At 38.8% G+C, this 20,992-nt stretch overlaps 1 protein-coding gene across 1 annotated transcript in view; it reads right to left on the bottom strand.

Annotated features, from left to right (window-relative positions):
• Cacul1 (CDK2 associated cullin domain 1) overlaps positions 1-20,992 on the bottom strand; it is a 73,206-nt gene that overhangs the window by 17,143 nt on the left and 35,071 nt on the right. Inside the window, exons 4-5 of the mRNA XM_052714020.1 lie at positions 5,785-5,880; positions 3,724-3,826 (exon numbers count right to left, since the gene is read on the bottom strand). Coding sequence (XP_052569980.1) covers positions 3,724-3,826; positions 5,785-5,880 — 199 coding nt within the window. The remainder of the gene's footprint in view (positions 1-3,723; positions 3,827-5,784; positions 5,881-20,992) is intronic.

The raw sequence follows: 20,992 nt of genomic DNA, 5'->3' as shown, positions 1-20,992 counted from the left end.
GGCTAGGGATGTAGTTCAGTTTGTTAGTGTTTGCCTACCGTGTACAAAGTTCTGGGTTTGACCCCCAACACAACCTAAACCAGGCATGGAAGGTGAAAGCAGAGGGATCAGAAGTTCAAGGTCATCTTTAAGAGTTTCAAACCAGCCTGGGCTACAAGAGACTCCATCTCAATAAAGCAAACAAAACAAAACCTCCAAACAATAAAGAGTTATCAAGAGCTGAAAAAGTATTTTAATAATTTGCTAACATCCTCTCTTCTCTATCTACATTCTTCAGACAAAGTAAGTTTAAAGAATTTTCCAGATTTTTTTTTCCCTAAAGAACTGGGACTTGCTAAGGATGCAAGGGGATGGGGTGTTTACTGCACCCAGCAAGTTCTGGCCTTTGCCATCTTTGTTTGCTTTAACTGGATGAGCATTTCATATGGTTGGGAAACTTGTATTCCCTCTGAATCCTGTAATTGCTCTTCCTTCACCAAACATACTCCAGACACACTTGTTTTACATGGACTGGTGCTAGTAAAGTGTTGTTCTTAGTAATTGGTTTCTTCTGAAAGCCATGTATCAAAGAACAGCGTACTTCAACAATCCTTTTACTCACAGAAGTAGGTCAATCAAAGGGGGGTTAAGCCTAGGCATAGAGCTGTTATGACACTCTTAAGTATCTTGCTGGGTCCTGAACTCCTCTGATGTTTCAAATGTTTCTTGGTGCCAAGATCTTGCACAGGATTTTCTTTTAAATTTTCATTACATTTATTTATAGTGTATAGTGCACATACATGCATGAATGCCACAGTGCATATCTGAAGGTCAGAAGACAACTTGTGAGAACCACTTCTCTTTCTACTCTCCTAATCTAAGGACTAAGATGGTCAGGCTTAGCAGAAAGCAACCTGACCTATTCAGCCATCTTACTGCCTTCATTGTCCAGGGGATTCTTTTATTAATTTGTTCTAGAAATGAAAACTAAAACTACATGAATTCAAAAAGTGTCAAACTACAAGGGTCTAAAAGTAAAATACAGACTCCTAAGGAAATTTAAGTACAAATATTTGAAACTATCTGCAAAGTAAACTACCTTTAACTGCAAAAGTCAACACATTATACTTTCTCTGGAAATGTCCAACCTGATTACTACATCTGCATCTGCTCAGTACAGTACCATGCAAATACTTTAATTAATGTAAATCCTCCTAGTTCCACATTCAGTTTAATTCAAAGTGAAAACAAATTTCTGAGGAAAGCAATTTTGTTACCAGTCAAAACCATGTCACTTTATTTTCTAAGGACACATGTATGCAAAGATCATACACAGTGCTGATAGGAAACTAGCTTCACCTACAATAACAACACTCACTGTTTCTTAGTAACAAATACTAATTCATGAACATGAAGACATCAAGTACCAATTTGTTTTTAGCACACAGGATTTTATTTTCTCTTGCCTTACTAGTTTAAGATATGGAATCTCACACACTTTGAAATACTTCCCACTGAGAGATGGGGGTCCATGATCATCCCCCTCACCCCAGAAGTTTAGGCTCTGTGATTGCTCACCCAATAGAATGGAGAAAATTTATTCTGAGCCCAGGACTTTAGACACAGTTTCCAAGTTTCTATTTTCTGAATCTTGGAACATTCACTGTTGGAGAAAAACCTAAGAAATTAAAAACCACACTAACTTAGCAGTCATGTTAGCCAACAATAGAAAGCCCTAGTTGGGCCACATCAGCCAGGTGGAAGCAGGGCAGATAAAATGCCTTACCAAGTCCTTTCCAGATTACACAGCAAATTAAAAGATGCTGCTGGTTGAAGCCACTATGTTTCCAAACAACAGTGAATGGAATAGTAGCACATCCAAGTGTGTTAAAGGCCAAAGGAAGGAAACTAATATTCACATTTTTAGAAAATCAGACACTAGGTATACTTGTATTATAGCCACTGGAGTCAAAATACCAACTCCGAATCACTGTTGTTTTGACTTTATTTTTATCTCTCTGCCTCAATTTCTATGGTAATAACCACCTACCCTATAGTGTCAAGATATTTAAATAATACCTGTAAAATATCTAGAACAGGTCCTACTATATGTAAACTGTGTGTGTGCCTGTTCAAAAATCCTTGTAATAATCATCTTTACAACTGTTAAAACATTTATAGAGCTCCCGTGTCCTGGGACCCAAACCAGTGTGTCCAGCAGCCACTTTCTGTGTCTTCCATCATATGTATAATACCTACTAACTGCTCAATAAATATTTAATATGTTTACTTTTATCCAACTTACAAAAATTTAAGGGCTTTTTCTATTTTCTGGAAAAAAGGATGTATCCTTTAAGTGTCAATTTCATGAAAACCCCAGACTAGAAAGCACTCACATCCAATCTAAGTGCAATATTCTCTTCAATATTCTTTCCATATGGCCAATAAAGTTAACTTCCAAATTATTAGCAAGTATAAAGACGAATTTAGAAAGAAAATACATATTTCTATCAGACATAGCATTTCTTTATAAAATTTTAACAAAGAAGAAAATGTGCTTTAAAAAGTTAAAAACAATGTCAGTATCCAAGGATAAAACCAACGGCCAGAAGCTGGTGCAGCAATACACCTCTGTAATCCCACAAGTTGGAAGGCTCAGGCAAGAGGATTGCTTAAAGTTCTAAGCCAACATGGGCTAAGCAAGACCCTCTCTCAAAACCAAAACAAGTGGAATACCTCAGGGTTAATGTACAAAAATTCTTATAAGTATCTGTCCAGTCTGAAAAACAATGCATGTTATAAGTCCAAGTTTCTGGATCTTCTGGGAGCAAAATGATGTCAATCAAATCTATACTAACTGTGTGAAAACTGTGACTTGCAAAAGTAAACTGGTCCAGTATATAAATCTCTTCTCTTAATTTAAAATCAAAAGTGACAAAAAGAGTTTTTGGTCAAGCTTAAAACAATGACTTTGTAAATTTCAGTAAAACTTTTGTATGGCAGCAACTAATTACAACTAAAAGACTGGGGGAAAAAAAACTACAATCTACATTAGTACCAATTACTAAATACTGATCAAAACAGAGCTTTTTTGAAGGTGCTGAGTAACAAGTGATGGTATACCTGGAGTGCACTCGAAGAGGGATACTCCTTTAGATGAAGAGGAAACAATGCCACCTATTGTGAGCCAGGGATGGAGAAAGACTGACTGAGCTTGGCACTTGTATCATAATTAGCTATCTATACTGCCATGGTAATATTTTACAAATGCTAATCCACAGGAGGCTAGCTGCTTGCTAACATGGGGAACAACAGCCACACTAGACTAGTAGTAGAAACCAGATAGAATCTGTGCTGGCCTTCAGACACCTAGTGCTCCTTTGAGGGTCAATGATACTGTAGTTACATGTGACTCTGCTAATCATACTTCTGCTCAGTGAAGAAATGGCAACACAGATCATACCAGGCACAAGACACGGTCCAATACATGACCCGCCTAAGTATCTAAGAACAGTGGATGATCTGTAAACCACAGTTTCAATCCTCAAGTGTCTCTCTCTCCAGACTGAGGTAGGCTTTACAACTTCCTGCTCTCTGGTTCTAGAGATGTCAATACTGGAGTTAAGAAGACAATGTTCTCAGATGAAAGGAAAGAGTAACACTGAGATGGAGAAGGGAGGGAGGGAGGAAAAAGGAGACCATGGCTAGTGCTGTCTCACCCCCATAAGAAGTAAAATTACTTACGCATTAGGCTGTAAATGTGCTTTTCTGCAACGTGTTCCGTAAACAGCTTTATAAGATCATCTTTTAAGTCTCTGTTAAGCTTAGTTTCTATGTAAAACTTATTCTGAAAAAAAAAATAAGTTTTTATATATCAACAAGGGAAAGTAATCATTTCCATGAGTGGAAGAACTAAGTGTTGTTTTAGGAAATAATGTATAAATGTATCGATTTAAAAAAACAATAGAATAAAAATACCCAGCAAACAGCAAAACCCAGCCATTCCTAGTTACGGGTCTTTTTGGCATGAGGTTAAAAGGCTGGAAGATACAATCACAAACAATCACAGCAATATGGAGCCACACTGGGTGCCATGTCCTTTAAGCATTCATTAGAAGCATCAAAAGGCAATGCTGAAATTCAGGAAGGCACTCCTCAGCATCCAGGCTGAGGGCAGGCAGTGGAAGCTACCAGGAAGAGTCCCTGTAAACATGCCCTTCAGCAATGGTCAGTGTACCAAATTCCAGATTCAATCTCTGTTTAGAGGCAGACACCCTAATCAGGCTAAGAGCAAGCAGTCCTTGAAGGGAAAGTTGTTTCATTTATATCCAAAATAAGATGAGCTGTATGGTATACAGCAAGGGACAAAACAGAAACCCTGATTAGAACACCCCTGGGAACTACCTACTCTCAAGGACTCGAGGTCTGCTTCCTTATTTACCTGAGTTACTTTGAATCAAGTTTTCTCTTTCTTGCAACCAAAATCAGCCTAACTAGGAAAAAAAAAAACAAACACAAATCTAAAAACATTACATTTGTTCATGTTTAAATGCTAGCTCAATGCCAAAGAGTAGAAAACAAAACCGCTCACTCACTCTCTTGGTTCTGAACAGTGTTTTCCCTTCTGTAAAAAAAGGCTATATAAGTCAGGCAGTGGTGGTGCAGGCCTTTAATCCCAGGCAGAGGGAGGTGGATCTCCGTGAGCTGGAGGCCAGCCTGGTCTACAAAGCAGGTTCCAGGGATAGCCAGAGCTGTTACATAGAGAAACCTTCCCTCCAAAAAAAAACACCAAACAAACAAACAAAAAAACAAACAAAAAAAAACCCTAAAAAACAAAAAACAAACAAAAAAAACCAATCAAACAAACAAAAACTATAAAAACAAGATGTACGTGGTTAGTTAAAAACTACAACCATGCCCATAGGTGTGCAATCAAAGCTGATCCTGTATTCTAGCTCTACATGAGTTTGAGAAATTCTAGAGATAACATTTTGAGTCTTCCAAGGCAATTTTACCAATTCACATTTATACTCTAAATTATAGGCCTGTTTCTCTACAGCTTCATCAGAAATGAGTATTTCCAAGAACTTTTTAAAAAGTAATTTTAACTTGTATTTAACAATGATGTTGGATATATTTTCCTTTTTTATGCTATGTATTTTCTGTGAACTATCCAATTCAATAACTTTTTGTCAAAAAACAGTATTGCTGACCCTTTCCGACGTAATCTATGAAAACTAGTTAGCGAAGACAAACCTGTGTCTTGTATTTTGTAAATTTCCTACAAACTTCTCCACCTATTTTTGGTTTTGGTATTTTGCTGAACAAAGGTTTTTCATTCTAACATCAACTAATATTCTCCTTCTTAATGGGATTTAAAGGTCTTCTCTCAGCAAGAATGTGAAAATGGGACCTGTGGGGATATGGGGATGGGGGTGCAGCACAAAAGGAGGTAAGAAAGGGTTGGAGGAGAAAGTAAACTATATATACTATATATAGTATGAAATGTGAAAGAACAAATTTAATAAAGAAAATTATGAGGGGAAGAAATGCCTTTCTTCATTCTCAAAGTTGGGCATGATTTCGTCTCTCTCTCTCACCTTTACTTTTAGGCTTATTCCATTTGGATGTGCTGCAAAGAATAAGGTAGTGATTAGACCTCCTACTCTCAACTCCAGGTTCATAAACACATCCATCTTTAATCTGGCTCAGGAATGAAATGGAAATTAAAAAATACAGTAAAAGAAAACCAGAACACAATTAAGCCCACATGGTTTGGGAAAGGTAAACAGGGCTCTAACTTACCATATATATGAAAAGAGGCACGATGCTCTGCAATGCTCCCATATACTGTCCCAGAGCTATATTAAATCTTTCGATATAGAGGTCTGGAGGGCTGGCCTGTAAGAAAGAATATCAACATAAACACTCTGAGGAACCAGGTGAAAGTCCTTCTTCAACCTCCTGCAATACAAAACAACTTAGAAAGAATCCAAATTCCCAGTAAGAGGGTGGGGTGGGGTGGAGTGAGTGAGTGTGTGTGTGTGTGTGTGTGTGTGTGTGTGTGTGTGTGTGTGTGTGTGTGTCTTTAAAATACTTTAAAGTCAGTTAAGGTTTCTTTGTTCCAAACCAGTTTAGTCACCTTTAAAAACTGTATAACTTTAACATATTAAGATTTTAATAAATCACCATTGAATTAGGGAAGTCGCTCCCTACAGGAATCAAACTACATTGGGCCCTGAATTAGGGGGGTGGGGGGAGGGGCAGGGAATTCAAGCATATAGAACAGGCTCAAGATACTACCAGAGGGGCTGAAGAGATGCCCAGCAGTTAATTATGCTTGCTGCTCTTGCAAAAGGACCCAGGTTCAGTTCCCAGCACCCACATGGCAGCTTACAACCATCTGTACCTCTGGTTCTGGGAAACCCAACATCATCTTTTGGCTTCCACAAGCACTGTACACATAAGGTACACAAACATACACTCAAGTAAAACACTTATACACATAAAATAAACCAATCTTTTTTTTAAAGACACTATTGGAGTGGCTAATTTTTGTAATACTAGCTTGGTTTCTTTAGCTAACAATCTATCAACATGAGAAGTAAGGACTCAAATGACTCGCATATACTTGCAGGTCTAGACTGAAGTACAGTATAATGCACACCTAACTTCACCACTGCTACAAAATACTAAGTCACAAAAGTAACTAAGGAAACCTCTAGAAATTTACTGTATGTTGACTGAACATGTCTGGTCTCCCAGTGTAGCTGTATCTGAAATAAGGAAACAAGATTCCATGAGGTCATAAGAGCATGGCCCTCATCCTACAAGACTATGTGCCCTTAAAGGGATACCAAAGGGCTTACTCCCAAACCTTAGCTATCAAAACGTGGCACAGAGGAAAGGCTTTGGTGAAAACGCTTCTACCTACAAGTCAGCAAGAGTCCTCAACAGGAACCCCTAACCCAGAACTTGATCTTGAACTTCTCAGCTTCCAAACTACTGTAAGAAATAAGTTTCCCAGTCTGTGGTATCTTGCTGTGGTGCTGTAAGTTAAGATGTTATGTTTTACAAAAAAATATATCCATGTACTATTTTATTTTATTCTTTATGTTAATTTTAATATTAAAGAAGCTTAAATGAAAGGGTAATTTAAAAGATTAAAATATTAGCAAATGATAAGATACACATGTTCAACCAAAAATTAATTCCTGGGTCAGGGTGCTGAGGAATGGGAATGTATAAAATACAAAAACAAACACATCCCACATAAGGCCTGTCCTTTGGAAACTTCACCTGACAACCAGACCTTAAAGACAATATCTTGCTTTCAAGTTCTGCCACACTAAGACTCCTAAGTAACAAGTCCAACAACATAAAATTAGGGGCTAGAGAAATGGCTCAGTGGTTAAGAGTGCGTGCTGCTCTCCCAAAGGACCTAAGTTTGATTCCCCAAACCCCTATATCAGGCAGCTCACAGCCATTAGTAATTCCAGCACCAAGGATCCCAGACCTCTTCTGGCCTCTTGAGGTAGCCACTCACCCATACACACACAGAGATGATATACATAAAAAAAATTAAGAATATTTTTAAAGTAAAATTACAGAAGCCATGTATTAGCTATTTGAGAAATGGTCAATGTTCTAATACTCTTAAATGTTTTTAATTCTTAAAATTTGTAATTTGTAAAATAACTCATAAATGTTTTCACTTCTACCTAGAAGCTCAGAATATATTCGGGGAACTGTCTCTACTTCATCTTTCATTACGGAGTATTTACAGGTCTGGTGTTCTCTTTCCATTTCTTTTCCTAGTCCTCCTAACTGCCTGTGGAATAAAGGTTTTCTCCATCATACATAGGAGGTAAACAGCTCAGAAACACTTAACTATCTGACTGAGATCCCAAGCTAAGTTTAATATGCACTAAGACTCAATCAGATCCTGGTGACTCTGAGATATTTTGTACTGAAACTCCCTTCTTAGTACTCTCAAATCCCTACTTTTTATTCTTAATTCAGACTTCTTAATTTAGGGCACATTGTCTACTTTTCTGCTTCCGCATCCTACATCCTCTTATACACTGCCCAACCCAGCACATAGACAAACTAGCCAATACCAAGTAGTATCAGTGTTGTCTGCCCAAACATCTCTTTTCCTACCCCTCACCAGACTTGCTTTATTCCATGGCCCTTCAGCGGGGCAACTCACTTACTGCTCCCACTCGTCTCTGCCACTAACTGCAAGCCCCTGGGGCAAGACCTGTGCCCTACCTGTTCCTCTCCAATCTGACCAGAAGGCTTGGAATACAGGGGGCAGAGACATATATTTTTCAAAGACAGAGTCTTTTGAAATCTAAAATTTATATATGAATCTAACCTAGCACTGTTTGAATCTAAATTTCTATTTTAGTATTAATAAGGTACTGAGTAATTAATTAATAAGGTACTGAGTAACTAATTCATCCCTTTGAATTTCAGTTTCCATACTGAGGAGCAATACCCACCCTACACTATTTCTAAGAATGTGTCAAGAATCAGACAAAACAAACTCACATCTATATGAGTAGGAGTAAACAGCAACCATGTGCCTAATGCTTAGAAAAATCCATTAATATTTTAAAAAGCAATCTTTGCCAACCAGAGAACTTGGGGGAAATGGTTCCGCATTACAGGCAAACCTAACCACTGGAAATGAACAGACTGGCATGCATCATCTTCCTCAAAGCAGCTTCAAAGAACTCAGGAAATGATATTCAGCATTCAAAGAAGTAAATTTTACACATATAGAAGAAAAAAATCTGAAAAGCTGTTATATTAAAATATTTTTTCCTTTTCATAAAAGGACACTTCGTCTAAGAGTTAAAAACATGAACACTGATCAAAAGGCACATTTAACAGCAGTGAGAATAAATAAAATTGAGCTCCTTATTTCTTTACAAAGTCCCCAAGCCTCAAAGGTTAGGAGTATTAAAAAGTACTTTTTGTGCTGAATCAAATGTCAGAACACTTAGCTTTTTTACTTCTATATTTCATGCAGCACTTACTCAAAACCTTTGAAATGACAAGACTATAAATTATGACAGTCTGAGAAAACAAACTCCATCTTTTCCAGGAACCTAGAAATGAATGTCATTTTGAAAATACTAATCAAACTGTTCCTCTTTAAAAACCTACATTCTGTATTACTCTGGTCCCCATTGGGGAAAATGCTGCCTAGTTTGAGTTTTACTATTCCAAAATGATAGTATCTGGCTTGGACATTAATTGGGGAAAAAAATCCCTCACATCAAACAAGAAAAAGCAAGCTGTGGGAAAAATAACTACTGTCATAAACTTCTTCCAATCTTTAGGGAAAGTGGTGCAAGTGCTTGGGCTGAACCAAGAGCCTCACCCAGTGCCAGACAAAGGTGCTCTACCACAGCCATACCCTCAACCAGTTCAAATGGGTTCAGAGTTTTACTTTCACTTCTTCCTCCCTGAAACACCTGCCACTTAATTCTTTTATATCCTTTCAACATATATTGCTTGTAGAAATGAGAGTCTAATAGCTCTTTACACAAATGTTAAGTTATACTAATACCAACGTGTACTTTTTCTAACTATCTTGGGAGTAGGTTTTATTCTATTGAGTCTAAAACATTTTGGTCTCTAGAACCATTTGCACTATTAAAAATAACTGAACATGGAGCTGGAGACATGGCTTGGCAGTTCGGAACACTTACTGCTCTTGCAGGGAACCCAGGTTCAGTCCCCAGTACACACAGGGCATTTTACAAGAGACCTGATTCTGTCTTCTTGACCACACAGGTTCCTGCACACATGGTACACATAAACTCATGTAGGCACATAAGTACACATGAAAATAATAAATGATAAATCTTTAATCCTAAAGGCTCCAAAAAGCCTTTATTTGTGGGTTTCATCAAAAATTTTTTTGTATCTGGAATTAAGAGGGTACAGTGAAGAGCACCTGTACTCCCAAGGAGGCTGAATTCCTTGAGCCCAGGAGTTTGAGAACAGCCTGGGTAACACAATAAGAATGTATGGTCCAAAAACAAATAAAATTGGACTTTACCAACAGAGTACTCTCAAGGTACACTCCAACTCTTAACCATGAAGAACCCAGACAGCAAGGTGGATTTAGTAAACATGATACTACCATTCGCCAAAGCATATACAATTCCTAAAACCAAATTAGACATTTTAAGAGGAGTGACTTGGTCAGCAATGGTGTTTAGACAGGCATACTAGTTCCCAACACATAACTCTACTGCCAAGCTCAAGGCTGGGACAAATGGACTTTGCCATTTACTGACTGAGAAAGTATGATAAGGCAAAGCACAGAAATAAAATGTTCAGAGCTTACTAGTACCCTTTGGGTACTGCCAAAGTGGGAAAAGAAAATCACTGAAACTTTGAAACACAGCAGGAAGTATCCATTTTGTGCAAACATGGAGGGTGTACAGAACAGACCACACCATGGCACAATGAGCTTCAGACATTGCAGACTGGGGTGGGGGGAACGGTTTCACAGACGAGGGTCCAGAGAAAAAGCCCCTCAGTTTTCAAGAGACATATAAAGCCAAGGGATGTGAATTCTATGGTGTGTCAAGAGGAAGAAGAGATGAAGTAGGATGCTTGTACAGCAAATGAGGTGAAAGGAGCCATTTTGAAGGAAGCTAAGAGTTCACCAAGAAGAATGAGAGAGTTTTAGAAGAAGAAACTGCTTTCCTAGAAAGCAAGCTACCTCTGAGCTCAGGCATTAGGTGGCAAGTTAAAAAGGACAAGGACCAAAAGAACTCCAGCTTTGTGTAACACAAAAGTCCAAGAGCATAGGTAGTTCATCACATGCAAAGACCATTCAATTCAAAATAAAGGCGGCTATGCTTTATTGTTTTCTCATCACTAAGGTCTTCAAAAGTACACCATCGTATACATGTCTTACATATTTGCTGCTATCAAGAATCTACGAGCTGCTATCAAGAATCTACGAGCTGCTACTCTGCCATGAGTCTAGTCTCTTTTGCTGCAGCCAAATCACTGTCACTTCAGTGTGCATCACTGTGACGTGCAAAGGCTCAGTGTTCCTGAAACCACACAACTGCTTCATATCATAAGCAGCTGATAGCATTTTTACTCCAGGATGGACCTTCTTTGTCATACACCAAACCAAAAAAAAAAAAAAAAAGAATATGCTTTGCAATACTTAAAATCAACATAGATGGAGACTTTTAAAAAGATTTATTTATTATGTTTTAGCACAAATCTTAAAAGGTCTTATTAATAAAAACAAACCCGGATCAGAGAAGCAGAACAAGCCACAGCTAACCTCACCTCGCCAACTCCTCAGCTGATCCTGTTTCCTCAAACTGAAAGTCTCTGTCCTCATCCAAATGGATCTCAGCTGAACTACTGCTAAAAGCTAAAAGCTTAACCAGCTCTAGTTCCTGGTCCTCATGCCTTATATACCTTTCTGCTTCCTGCCATCACTTCCTGGGATTAAAGGCGTGTATCTCCATGCCTGGCTGTTTCCAGTGTGGCTTTGAACTCACAGAGATCCAGATGGATCTCTGCCTCCAGAATGCTAGGATTAAAGGTGTGTGCTACCACTGCCTAACATCTATGTTTAATATAGTGGCTGTTCTGTTCTCTGACCCCCAGATAAGTTTACTGGGGTGCATAGTATATCAACCACAATTATGTATACAGTGTTCTGCCTGCATGTGTCCTTGCAGGCCAGAAGAGGGCACCAGCTCTTATTATGGATGGTTGTGAGTCACCATGTGGTTGTTGGGAATTGAACTTGGGACCTTCAGAAGAGCAGTCAGTGCTCTTAACCACTGAGCCATCTCTCCAGCCCGAGATTTTCATTTTTGATAAAATTATCCAACTGGCAACATCCCAAGGTTGTTGTCGGAAGTTTTTACTCTTTTTTGAGGGGGGGGGGGGCTGCCACGCAGCTCCCAAATAAATCACACACGGTAGCTTATTCTTAATTATGAATGCCCGGCTTTAGCTTGGTTTAGTTTCTAGCCAGCTTTCCTTAACTTAAATTATTCCAACTATCTTTTACCTCTGGGCTTTTCCTTTTCTCTAACTTCTGTAAATCTTACTCTTACTCCATGGCTTGCTGTGTAGCTGGGTGGCTGGCCCCTGATGTTTTCCCCCTCCTCCCAGTTTTCTCCTCCTATATATACTCTCTGCCTGCCAGCCCTGCCTATCCTTTCTCCTGCCGTGCTATTGGCCACTTCTTTATTAAACCAACAGGTGTTTCACACAGGCACAGTAACACAGCTTCACAGAGTTAAACAAATGCAACATAAACAAAAGTAACACACCTTAAAATATTCTACTACAGGAGACTTTGTTACATTGTGTACCATGATAACCCTTTATATGCTTCAATGTATCTTAGGAAGTTGATACATTGCTATGATAAAACAAGTTAAATTTAAAAGTTAAAATAAATCTTTGAATGGCCGTCTATTACATTATGTTCACAGGATATATTACACAATGCTCAGGAAGAGGATAAAGTTGAATAATTTTTAATAATTTTTTTCTTAGACATATAACTATGAACATCTGAATATTAAATGTATAAAAAAGTTGATTAGTCCTAGAACATTTTAATGCTTCCTAACTTTTTTTAATGGTCTGAGGCATATAATTCTCATTCCTTTGTACTTGAATGTCTATATTCTAAAAAAAATTAAATAATTTACATATTTAAAAATATGAATTAATTCATTCTAATATGACAATAATAGTCATTACATATGAATATACTTTTTATGAAAAATAATCTTCCAAAACAAATCCAAATGTACTTATGTAACTTTGGCAATTATTTTGACATTTTAACAAGTCTCTTACAACTTAATTCTTGCATCTGCTTCAATAATCAATTATTATGTTTTTTGAAGTAAAGGAAGAAAATTTAACCTCAGAAATTTGCAAATGGGGGAGGGAGAAAGACATCTGAATAGCCTTTTTTCTCTCTCTCTCCTCTCCTCTCTCTCTCTCTGGTTTTTTGTTGTTTAGTTTTTTGAGACAGGATTTCTGTGCAGCTCTGGTTGTCTTGGAACTTGCTCTGTAGTCGAAGCTGGCCTCAAACTCAGAGATCCACCTGCCCCTGCCTCCCAAGTGCTGGAATTAAATGCGCGTGCTGCTGCCACCACCACCTGCCCTCAGTAGCCTTTTCAAGACACAACAAATACTCTTTCTCAGAAGCTTAACAAATGATTGTGTCTTAAAAATTTGTTGCAATGTGAATTAAGACTCCTGAAACTACCAATGGGTGCATTAAATATTACATGGAGCTCTGGTTTATCTTCTACTTGGGAGACTTTAATTTACATATTTGTTACCACAGCACATTGGCCACTGGAAAACAATCAGTTACATAGATCTTCTAACTGCTGACACATTTCAAGTACCTAAATCTGAATAATCAGTCTGTTCTTCATCCATTCATTAAATGGTGAAGTAAACATGGTGTTCTATAGGAAAGGGTAGTTTTCTCAACACTCAGACCATACTTCGGTGTATAACTAAGCATTCAAATATATGAGACTGTAGGAGCCATTCTTATTTAAACCACCATAGCTACTGTGAAGATAAAAACACAAAGGAGATGTGGAAAGCAGCATTCTTTGCAGTCCCTTTCTTGAGGACATAAATGTTGTTCATAAATCTGACTTCCAATTTTTAGACTATTAGTATGGGGTCTGAATAAGTAGACAGATAGTTCATTCAGACTTCTTATAAAAACAGAAGTCTTAAGGCGTGTACCTTTGAATACAGATTTTTTTTTAATTACCTCAAAGTCAAACTTCAATAAAATGAGTAATTCTTATAGTTCTCAGATACTCTTTTTGAAGACTGGATCTTGTTACATAGACCAGGCTGGCGGGAAACTTGCTGGACTGAGAAACATGCAGTGATCCTCCTCCTAAGCCTCCCCAGTGGTAGGATTACAAGCATGTGTCAGTCATACCCTACCATGTAAGATAGTCCTAAGTGAGACTGGATGAGCTGTTTTGTTTTCTAATTCACACATACACAAGTGAAAAAAGCTCTAGCAATTTTACCCACCACTGCTTACCTCACCACTGCAAATGTTAACAAAATTATAAGAGGAAATAATACAAAGTAGAAAACCAGCTTTGATTTTGTAGAACCCTTCAACAAGTTTCAGTCCCCAGAAGTACTCAACAGGTATGTACATTGAAGAATTTCTATTCTTGTAAATAAAATGTCTGAATGTACTATTTATCTATTTATTCAGAATATCATATTTACTCATACCTATAGTCTAAAAGATGGAAGACAGGTTTATGAACAAGGTTTATGTCCTCAAGAAGACAACTGCAAAGAATGCTGCTTTCCACATCTCTTTTATGTTTTTATCTTCATAGTAGCTATTGTGGTTTAAATAAGAATGGTCCCTAAAGGCTCATATATTTGAATACTTAGTTACCAAGGAGTAGCACTATTTGAGAAGGATTAGAAGGATTAGGAGGTGTGGTCTTGTTGGAGAAAGTGTGTCCTCAGGGGTAGGCTTTGAGGTTTTACAAAAAAACCCACACCAAGCCCAACACTTCTCTCTGCTTGCAAATCATGATGTAGCTATCAGCTATTTCTCCAGATCACATCTGCCTGCAACCATGTTTCCTGCCATGATGATAATGAACTAAGCCTCTGAAACTGTAAGCAAGTTCCCAATCAAATGCTTCCTTTTATAAGAGTTGCTTTGGTCATGGTGTCTTGTAGCTAGAGTTTTCCTGCCTGGCCCACAGTCAGGACAAATCTCTCTCACCTGCCAGTCTCACAGCCGCTCAAACCCGACCAAGTAAACACAGAGACTTATATTGGTTACAAACTGTATGGCCATGGCAGGCTTCTTGCTAACTGTTCTTACAGCTTAAATTAATCCATTTCCATTAATCTATACCTTGCCACGTGGCTCATGGCTTACCGGCATCTTCACATGCTGTTTCTCATCATGGCAGCTGGCAGTGTCTCTCTGACTCAGCCTTCCACTTTCCAGCTTTATTCTCCTCCTTGTCCCACCTACACTTCCTGCCTAGCCAATGGCCAATCAGTGTTTTATTTATTGACTAATTAGCAACACATTTGCCATACAGAACATCCCACAGCAGTGTCTCATCACAATAGAATAGTGACTAAGACAGTAGCACCCTGGACTTGTTTTTTCTTTTGTTTAACATATTTGAGCATTTTATCTAAAGATAGCAGTGGAGGCCAGAAGAGAATCCCTCAGAATTTGAGTTACAGATGTTTGTGAGCAGTCATGTGGGTGCTGGAACCTGAACCTAGGCCTTCAGAAAGAGCAATGAGCGTTCTTAACCACGGAGCTCTCTCCAGCCCAATATTCATGTTTTCGAGGATCAGATATCCAAGATTTCCTCCTCTTAAACCTGCCATGTCTAACCAGGTGTCTTAGTTAAGGCTATCATTGCCGTGATGAAACACCATGATTAAAAACAACTTGGGGAAGAAAGGCTTTATTTCACTTAAACTTCCAGGTTAACAGTCCATCACTGAGGGAAGTCAAGGCAGGAATTCAAACAGGGCAGGAACCTAGAGGCAGGAGCTGATGCAGAGGCCATGGATGGGTGCTGCTTATTTGCTTGCTCCCCATGGTTTGCTCAGCCTGCTTTCTTATAGAACCCAGGACCACCAGCCCAAGGATGGCACCACCCAGTACAGGCTTGGCCCTCCACCAATCACTAATTAAGAAAATGTCCTACAACCAGATCTTATGGAGGCATCTTCTCAATTGAAGTTCCCTATTTTCACATGACTCTAGCTTGTGTCAAGATGACAGAAAACTAGCAAGCACACAAGGTGAACTAAATTCTGAAGACTGACAAACTCCATGAAGGAAACAATGAACATACAAACTTCTTCCTCTTTAACAGTGGTAGCCATGGATTCAAGTTAGAGAACAAATGAAGTTACAGTGAATCATTACTGGCCGTTGTGACCAACAGCATAGAATTCCTCATAGTTTCCATCCTGCAACTCACACCTGCTCTCCCCTGGAGTCTGAGAGTGGGATAGTTATCTGAGAGCCTCTGTCTCCTAATGCTTAGCAAACATTACTTTAGTCCCAAGTTTTTGGTTTTTTGTTGTTGTTTTTGGGGGGTGGGTTTTTGAGGCAGGGTTTCTCTGTGTACTTTTGGTGCCTGTCCTGGATCTCGCTCTGCAGACCAGGCTGGCCTTGAACTTACAGAGATCCGCCTGCTTCTGCCTCCTGAGTGCTGGAATTAAAGGCATGAGCCACCACCGCTCGGCTCCCAAGTATTATTTATTTTATGTAGATGGGTGTTTTGCCTGCATGTATGTCTGTGTTCTATGCATGATCCCCTAAAACTGGAATTACAGAAAGTTGTGGACCACCATGTGGGTGCTACAATTCAAACCTAGGTCCTATGGAAGAACAGCAAGCATTATGAACTGCTGAACCATGGCTCCAGTCCCTAAGTGCTTATTTTTTAAAAGAAAATTTTTCTTATCTTTTGAAACAATTACATAGCTACCTCAAAACAAACATTAAACAAAAATACAATCTGTGATCTGTGGGAACTAAATAGATGGCTTGGAAGTAAGGGGCATATGTTCTTCTTGCAGAAGACCCAAACTTTGGTTCCCAGCACCCATACTGTCGAACTCAGAGCTGTCTGACTCAGCTCCAGGAAATCTGACCTTCTGGCCTCTGAGGGTACCAGCACACCTATGCACATACTTCCACAAACATATAACATATACACATAACTTAAAAAATAATAACTCTTAAACTAAGTAAAAGAAATTCAATTTGTAAATGTACTCTACACATTCTGATAATAAGCAAATGCAGGTATCTGCTGTCTAAGTTCCAAGTTCAGGATCTGCCTCAACTGAAAAAAGCAGATGCCTCAAGAATCTCAGCTGTATAGCAACTTACAGAAAGTCACTTCTGAATCTGTCTGGGAAAGATCACACTAGGCCTATGACAGAACAGGTTAAGGCTAAGTCTCTACCATCAAAGGCTGATGGTAAACATTAAAACTACTGTCTGAATGAGCACTTGTGGATATGGCTGAGAGTCAGTATCTCACTGGCAAATTCTCTTATAAAAATAACTTGTGATTGCAACTGCTTAAGTTCTAGTTTAGATTTAAAAACAGGGGCTAGAGCGATGGCTCAGTGGTTAAGAGCACTAGTTGCTCTTCCAGAGATCCTGAGTTCAATTCCCAGCAACCACATGCTCAGAACCATCTACAATGGGATCTGATGCCCTCTTCTCTCATGAAGCTGTACAGGAAGACAGAGCACTTACATAAATAAATAAATCTTAAAAAAAAAAAAAAGACTTCCAGATAACTTACTCAGAAAAGCCTTCAGTATTCACAAGTGAATGATTCAATAATTGGTAATGATATATATTTTATTTGAGATCTAGGAAGAAAGGGTACCAGGCAATTTTCTTTTACGGTAAGTAGAGGGGTGTGTGTTTGCTTATGACCACATGTGCATGGGTACCCATGGAGTCTAGAAGAATGCATCAGGACCTCTTGGAGCTGGAGTTACAGGCTGCTGTGAGCTGCTCAATGTAGGTGGCAGAACCATATTCCAGTCCTGCATGAGAGCTACAAGTACTCTTAATTACCAAACCATTTCTCCAGCCCAATAATTTTATTACCTAAAATCTTCAGTCTAGTAAGGAAAAAACAGTATACTGGAAGTAAAGAGGGTCTTTGTTTTTTTTAAGACACACTATGTACTTCAACAGAATTAAAAATTAAGGCTTTTTTTTTTTTCTTTTTCTTTTTTTCTTTTTTTTGGCTAAGACAGCTGTAAGCAACCAGTTGGATTGTACTGCCACCCACTGGGCAAAAAGCAAATAGCAATGCAACACCTGCCCAGATCTTAACACCAAGACATGGCTGGGGTGGCCCTTTACTGGTAGTTGGGTAAGAAGACTGATATAAGTCAGTGTTTGTACAGCCTAAATAAAGTTAAGACTAATTATGGCTTAGTTTCAACTAATTTCATTACTGATTGGTTTGTCAATTATAGTAACTAGAAACCAAGATATATTTATCTTAAAAGGTACCAAAATTACTAGTTTTATTATATTATTTTAAGTGTACCCAGTCAACTTCTTTTTAATTAAAACACTGATAAACACTTCTATAAAGTGCTGTTTAGAGGGGGCTGGAGATATGGCTCAGCAGTTAAGAGCACTGACTGCTCTTCCAAAGGACCCCAGTTCAGTTCCCAGCACCCACATGGCAGTTCACAACTGTAACTCCCAAGATCTGACACCCTCATACAGACATACATACAGGCAAAACACCAATGCACATAAAATATAAAGAAATAAATTTAAAGTTCTGTCTAGAGATTTAAAAATGAAAACTTTTACTACCCCCCTCCCCTGCTCTGTTTTTGGTTGCTCCTTATCGGGACCTGAATGCAGCATTATCTGTGCTGTTCCCCCCACTTCGTTATTGTCTTTCCCTGGAAACAGTCTCTGCTTAAACAGCTCAGTGGGTAATACACAGTACAAGCTCCAAATGATTGAAAATGAGCAACTGTTAATGGTCAGTGACTATGAACTACATCGAAAGCCACAATGCTCAGGTGGTTAAAGTGGAGATATACTTGCAATTCAACCAAGTACATCAAACTTATCAACAAAATTGCTTGGGGAAAAGTGCTTCACAGCTGTTTTAGTAGATTCTGCATCACACACACAAACTCTCTCTCTTTCTCTCTCTCTCTCTCTCTCTCTCTCTCTCTCTCTCTCTCTCTCTCACACACACACACACACACACACACACACACACACACACACACACACACACACGTCAAATGTGGAATCATCATTTAAGACAGCTTTAAAAATAAAGAATGTTATAGTCATTAAATTAAATTACATTACCCAGATTGGAGTACAACAGAACAATTCATTTTAAATGCTGTTAATTTCAAATGTATTATTGAAAGCAAGGTGGGGGAAATTCCAGTTACCTACAATAAAGCTTAAGCAAACAGTCATCGTCTTTACAATGGAATATCATTTGGGCATAAAAAGGAATGGGATACCAATCAAGTATCACTAAGCCTTGAAAACATTGTACTACCAGAACCAGAAGGCTACATACTGTGTGATGTCTGTGTCTGAAGTATCCAAAACAGGCAAAACCTACAGAACAGGTTCAGTGGCTGCCAAGAGCAAAGGGGAGGAAAACAGTGACTGCTAAAGAGTAATAGATTCAAAAGGCCAGCTCATGCACCAGGGATAGATCCTGGTCCCACTGCCAGGGGTCCCACAAACAGACCAGGCAACGAAACTGTTGCCCATATGCAGAGGTCCTAGTTTGGTCCCATGCAGGCTCCCTAGCTGTCAATCTAGTGTCCATGTGCTTCCACAAGTTCAGGTCCTCTGTCTCTTGCTCAGCCTTGATGGGGGGGGGGGGGGGGAGGGGGGCGGGAGGAGGCACTTGGTCCTGCCTCAACTGAACATGCCAAGCATTGTTGACTCCCCAGGGGAGGCCTGACCCACTAAGGAGTGGATTGGGGTGTGTTGAGGGAGGTGGGGGGGAACTGTGGTTGATATGTAAAATGAATAATAAATAAATAAATGAATAAATGAATAAATAAATAAATAAATAAATAAAAAGACTAATAGATTCCTGTAGCAGGCTTTTTCTTTTGGGCCACCAACCAGCTCCCAAATCATGACACTGAGACTTATTATTAGTTTTGAATGCTTGGCCTTAGCTTAGCTCTTATTTTAATCTGTTTCTCTTTATCTACGTTTTGCCTCAGGGCTTTTTACCTTGCCCCCCACCCCCTTCCTGTATATCTTTCTGTATACTTTCCTGCTGTCTCCATGTCTGGCTGGAGGCCTGTCCCTCTCTTTCTTCCTTGTTCTCTTCTCCTTCTCTCTCCTTTTGCCTAGATTTGTGCTCCTACTTATTCTCCCTGCCCACCAGCCCAGCCTATCCCTCTTCTGCCTAGCTACTGGCCCGTTCAGCTTTTTATTAGACAAGGCAGGCAAGGTGAAACAGCAATACATCTTTACATAATTAAACAAATGCAACATAAACAAATGTAACACATCTTTACATCATTAACAGAGGCAGCATAAACAAACGTAACACACCTTTACACAGTTAAAGTAATATTCTGCAGCATAAACAAATGTAACACATCTTTACATAGTTAAATATTCCACAAAGAGTCCTTTCAGTCGGAACTAACATGTCCTGAAATTAGTGGTAAGGTATGTGTTAACAAGTAGATATCAGAAACTACTGTGCAATTCTCAGGGAGCGTTCAGCATTCAAGGAGCCTTGAACTCCTCATCAAATGCTATGGCTTTGCTCTTGAGGGAAATGGAGTCAAAGGGATAAAAAAAGGTAGCATAAGAAGTCTGAAAATCAAAACAGACTAGGGGAAAGTATGAAGCCAAGACACAAGATATCTTTTCTTATTGTCTAGTCAAGCATTCAAGGAGGCTTAAATTAATGAGATGGGAAGTGGGAGATAAATTTGAGAAATTTCACAGCAGAGAAAATTAGCCAGGACTTGGAACTCAGTTTATCTTCCTACCCTGTCACTCTTCACATTTCAGAGTATTAAAATGATCATTACACCTTTTCCTTAAAAGGAGCTAAAGAATAAAGCCATACTGTAATTTTTCTGTAACCCTAGCTTCTAGGTACTAGCAAGGCCTAGCATATAGACATTAAATATTTGTAAAGTCAAACATTCTAAAACATTGACTTTCTATTTCCCCACCTCTAATGAGCACCTAACATTTTCTTTAAACAGAAATGATCTCTGGGTTCTGCAGCTGTATCATTTCTAAGCACCAAAGTTACTCTATGTACCCCTAGATAGTCTGGAACTATGAGACCAGGCCAGTCTTTCTCCTTTTTATTACCAACTGGTCCATGGTTTCGTTAAGACTCCCAGGGCCAAGTGT

Source organism: Peromyscus californicus, unplaced genomic scaffold (genome assembly GCF_007827085.1).
Source record: "Peromyscus californicus insignis strain IS unplaced genomic scaffold, ASM782708v3 Scaffold_4__1_contigs__length_199733344, whole genome shotgun sequence".
In the NCBI taxonomy this organism is placed as follows: domain Eukaryota; kingdom Metazoa; phylum Chordata; class Mammalia; order Rodentia; family Cricetidae; genus Peromyscus; species Peromyscus californicus.
The sequence above is the reverse complement of the archived record's forward strand: the minus strand, read 5'-3'. Positions and strand labels throughout refer to the sequence as shown.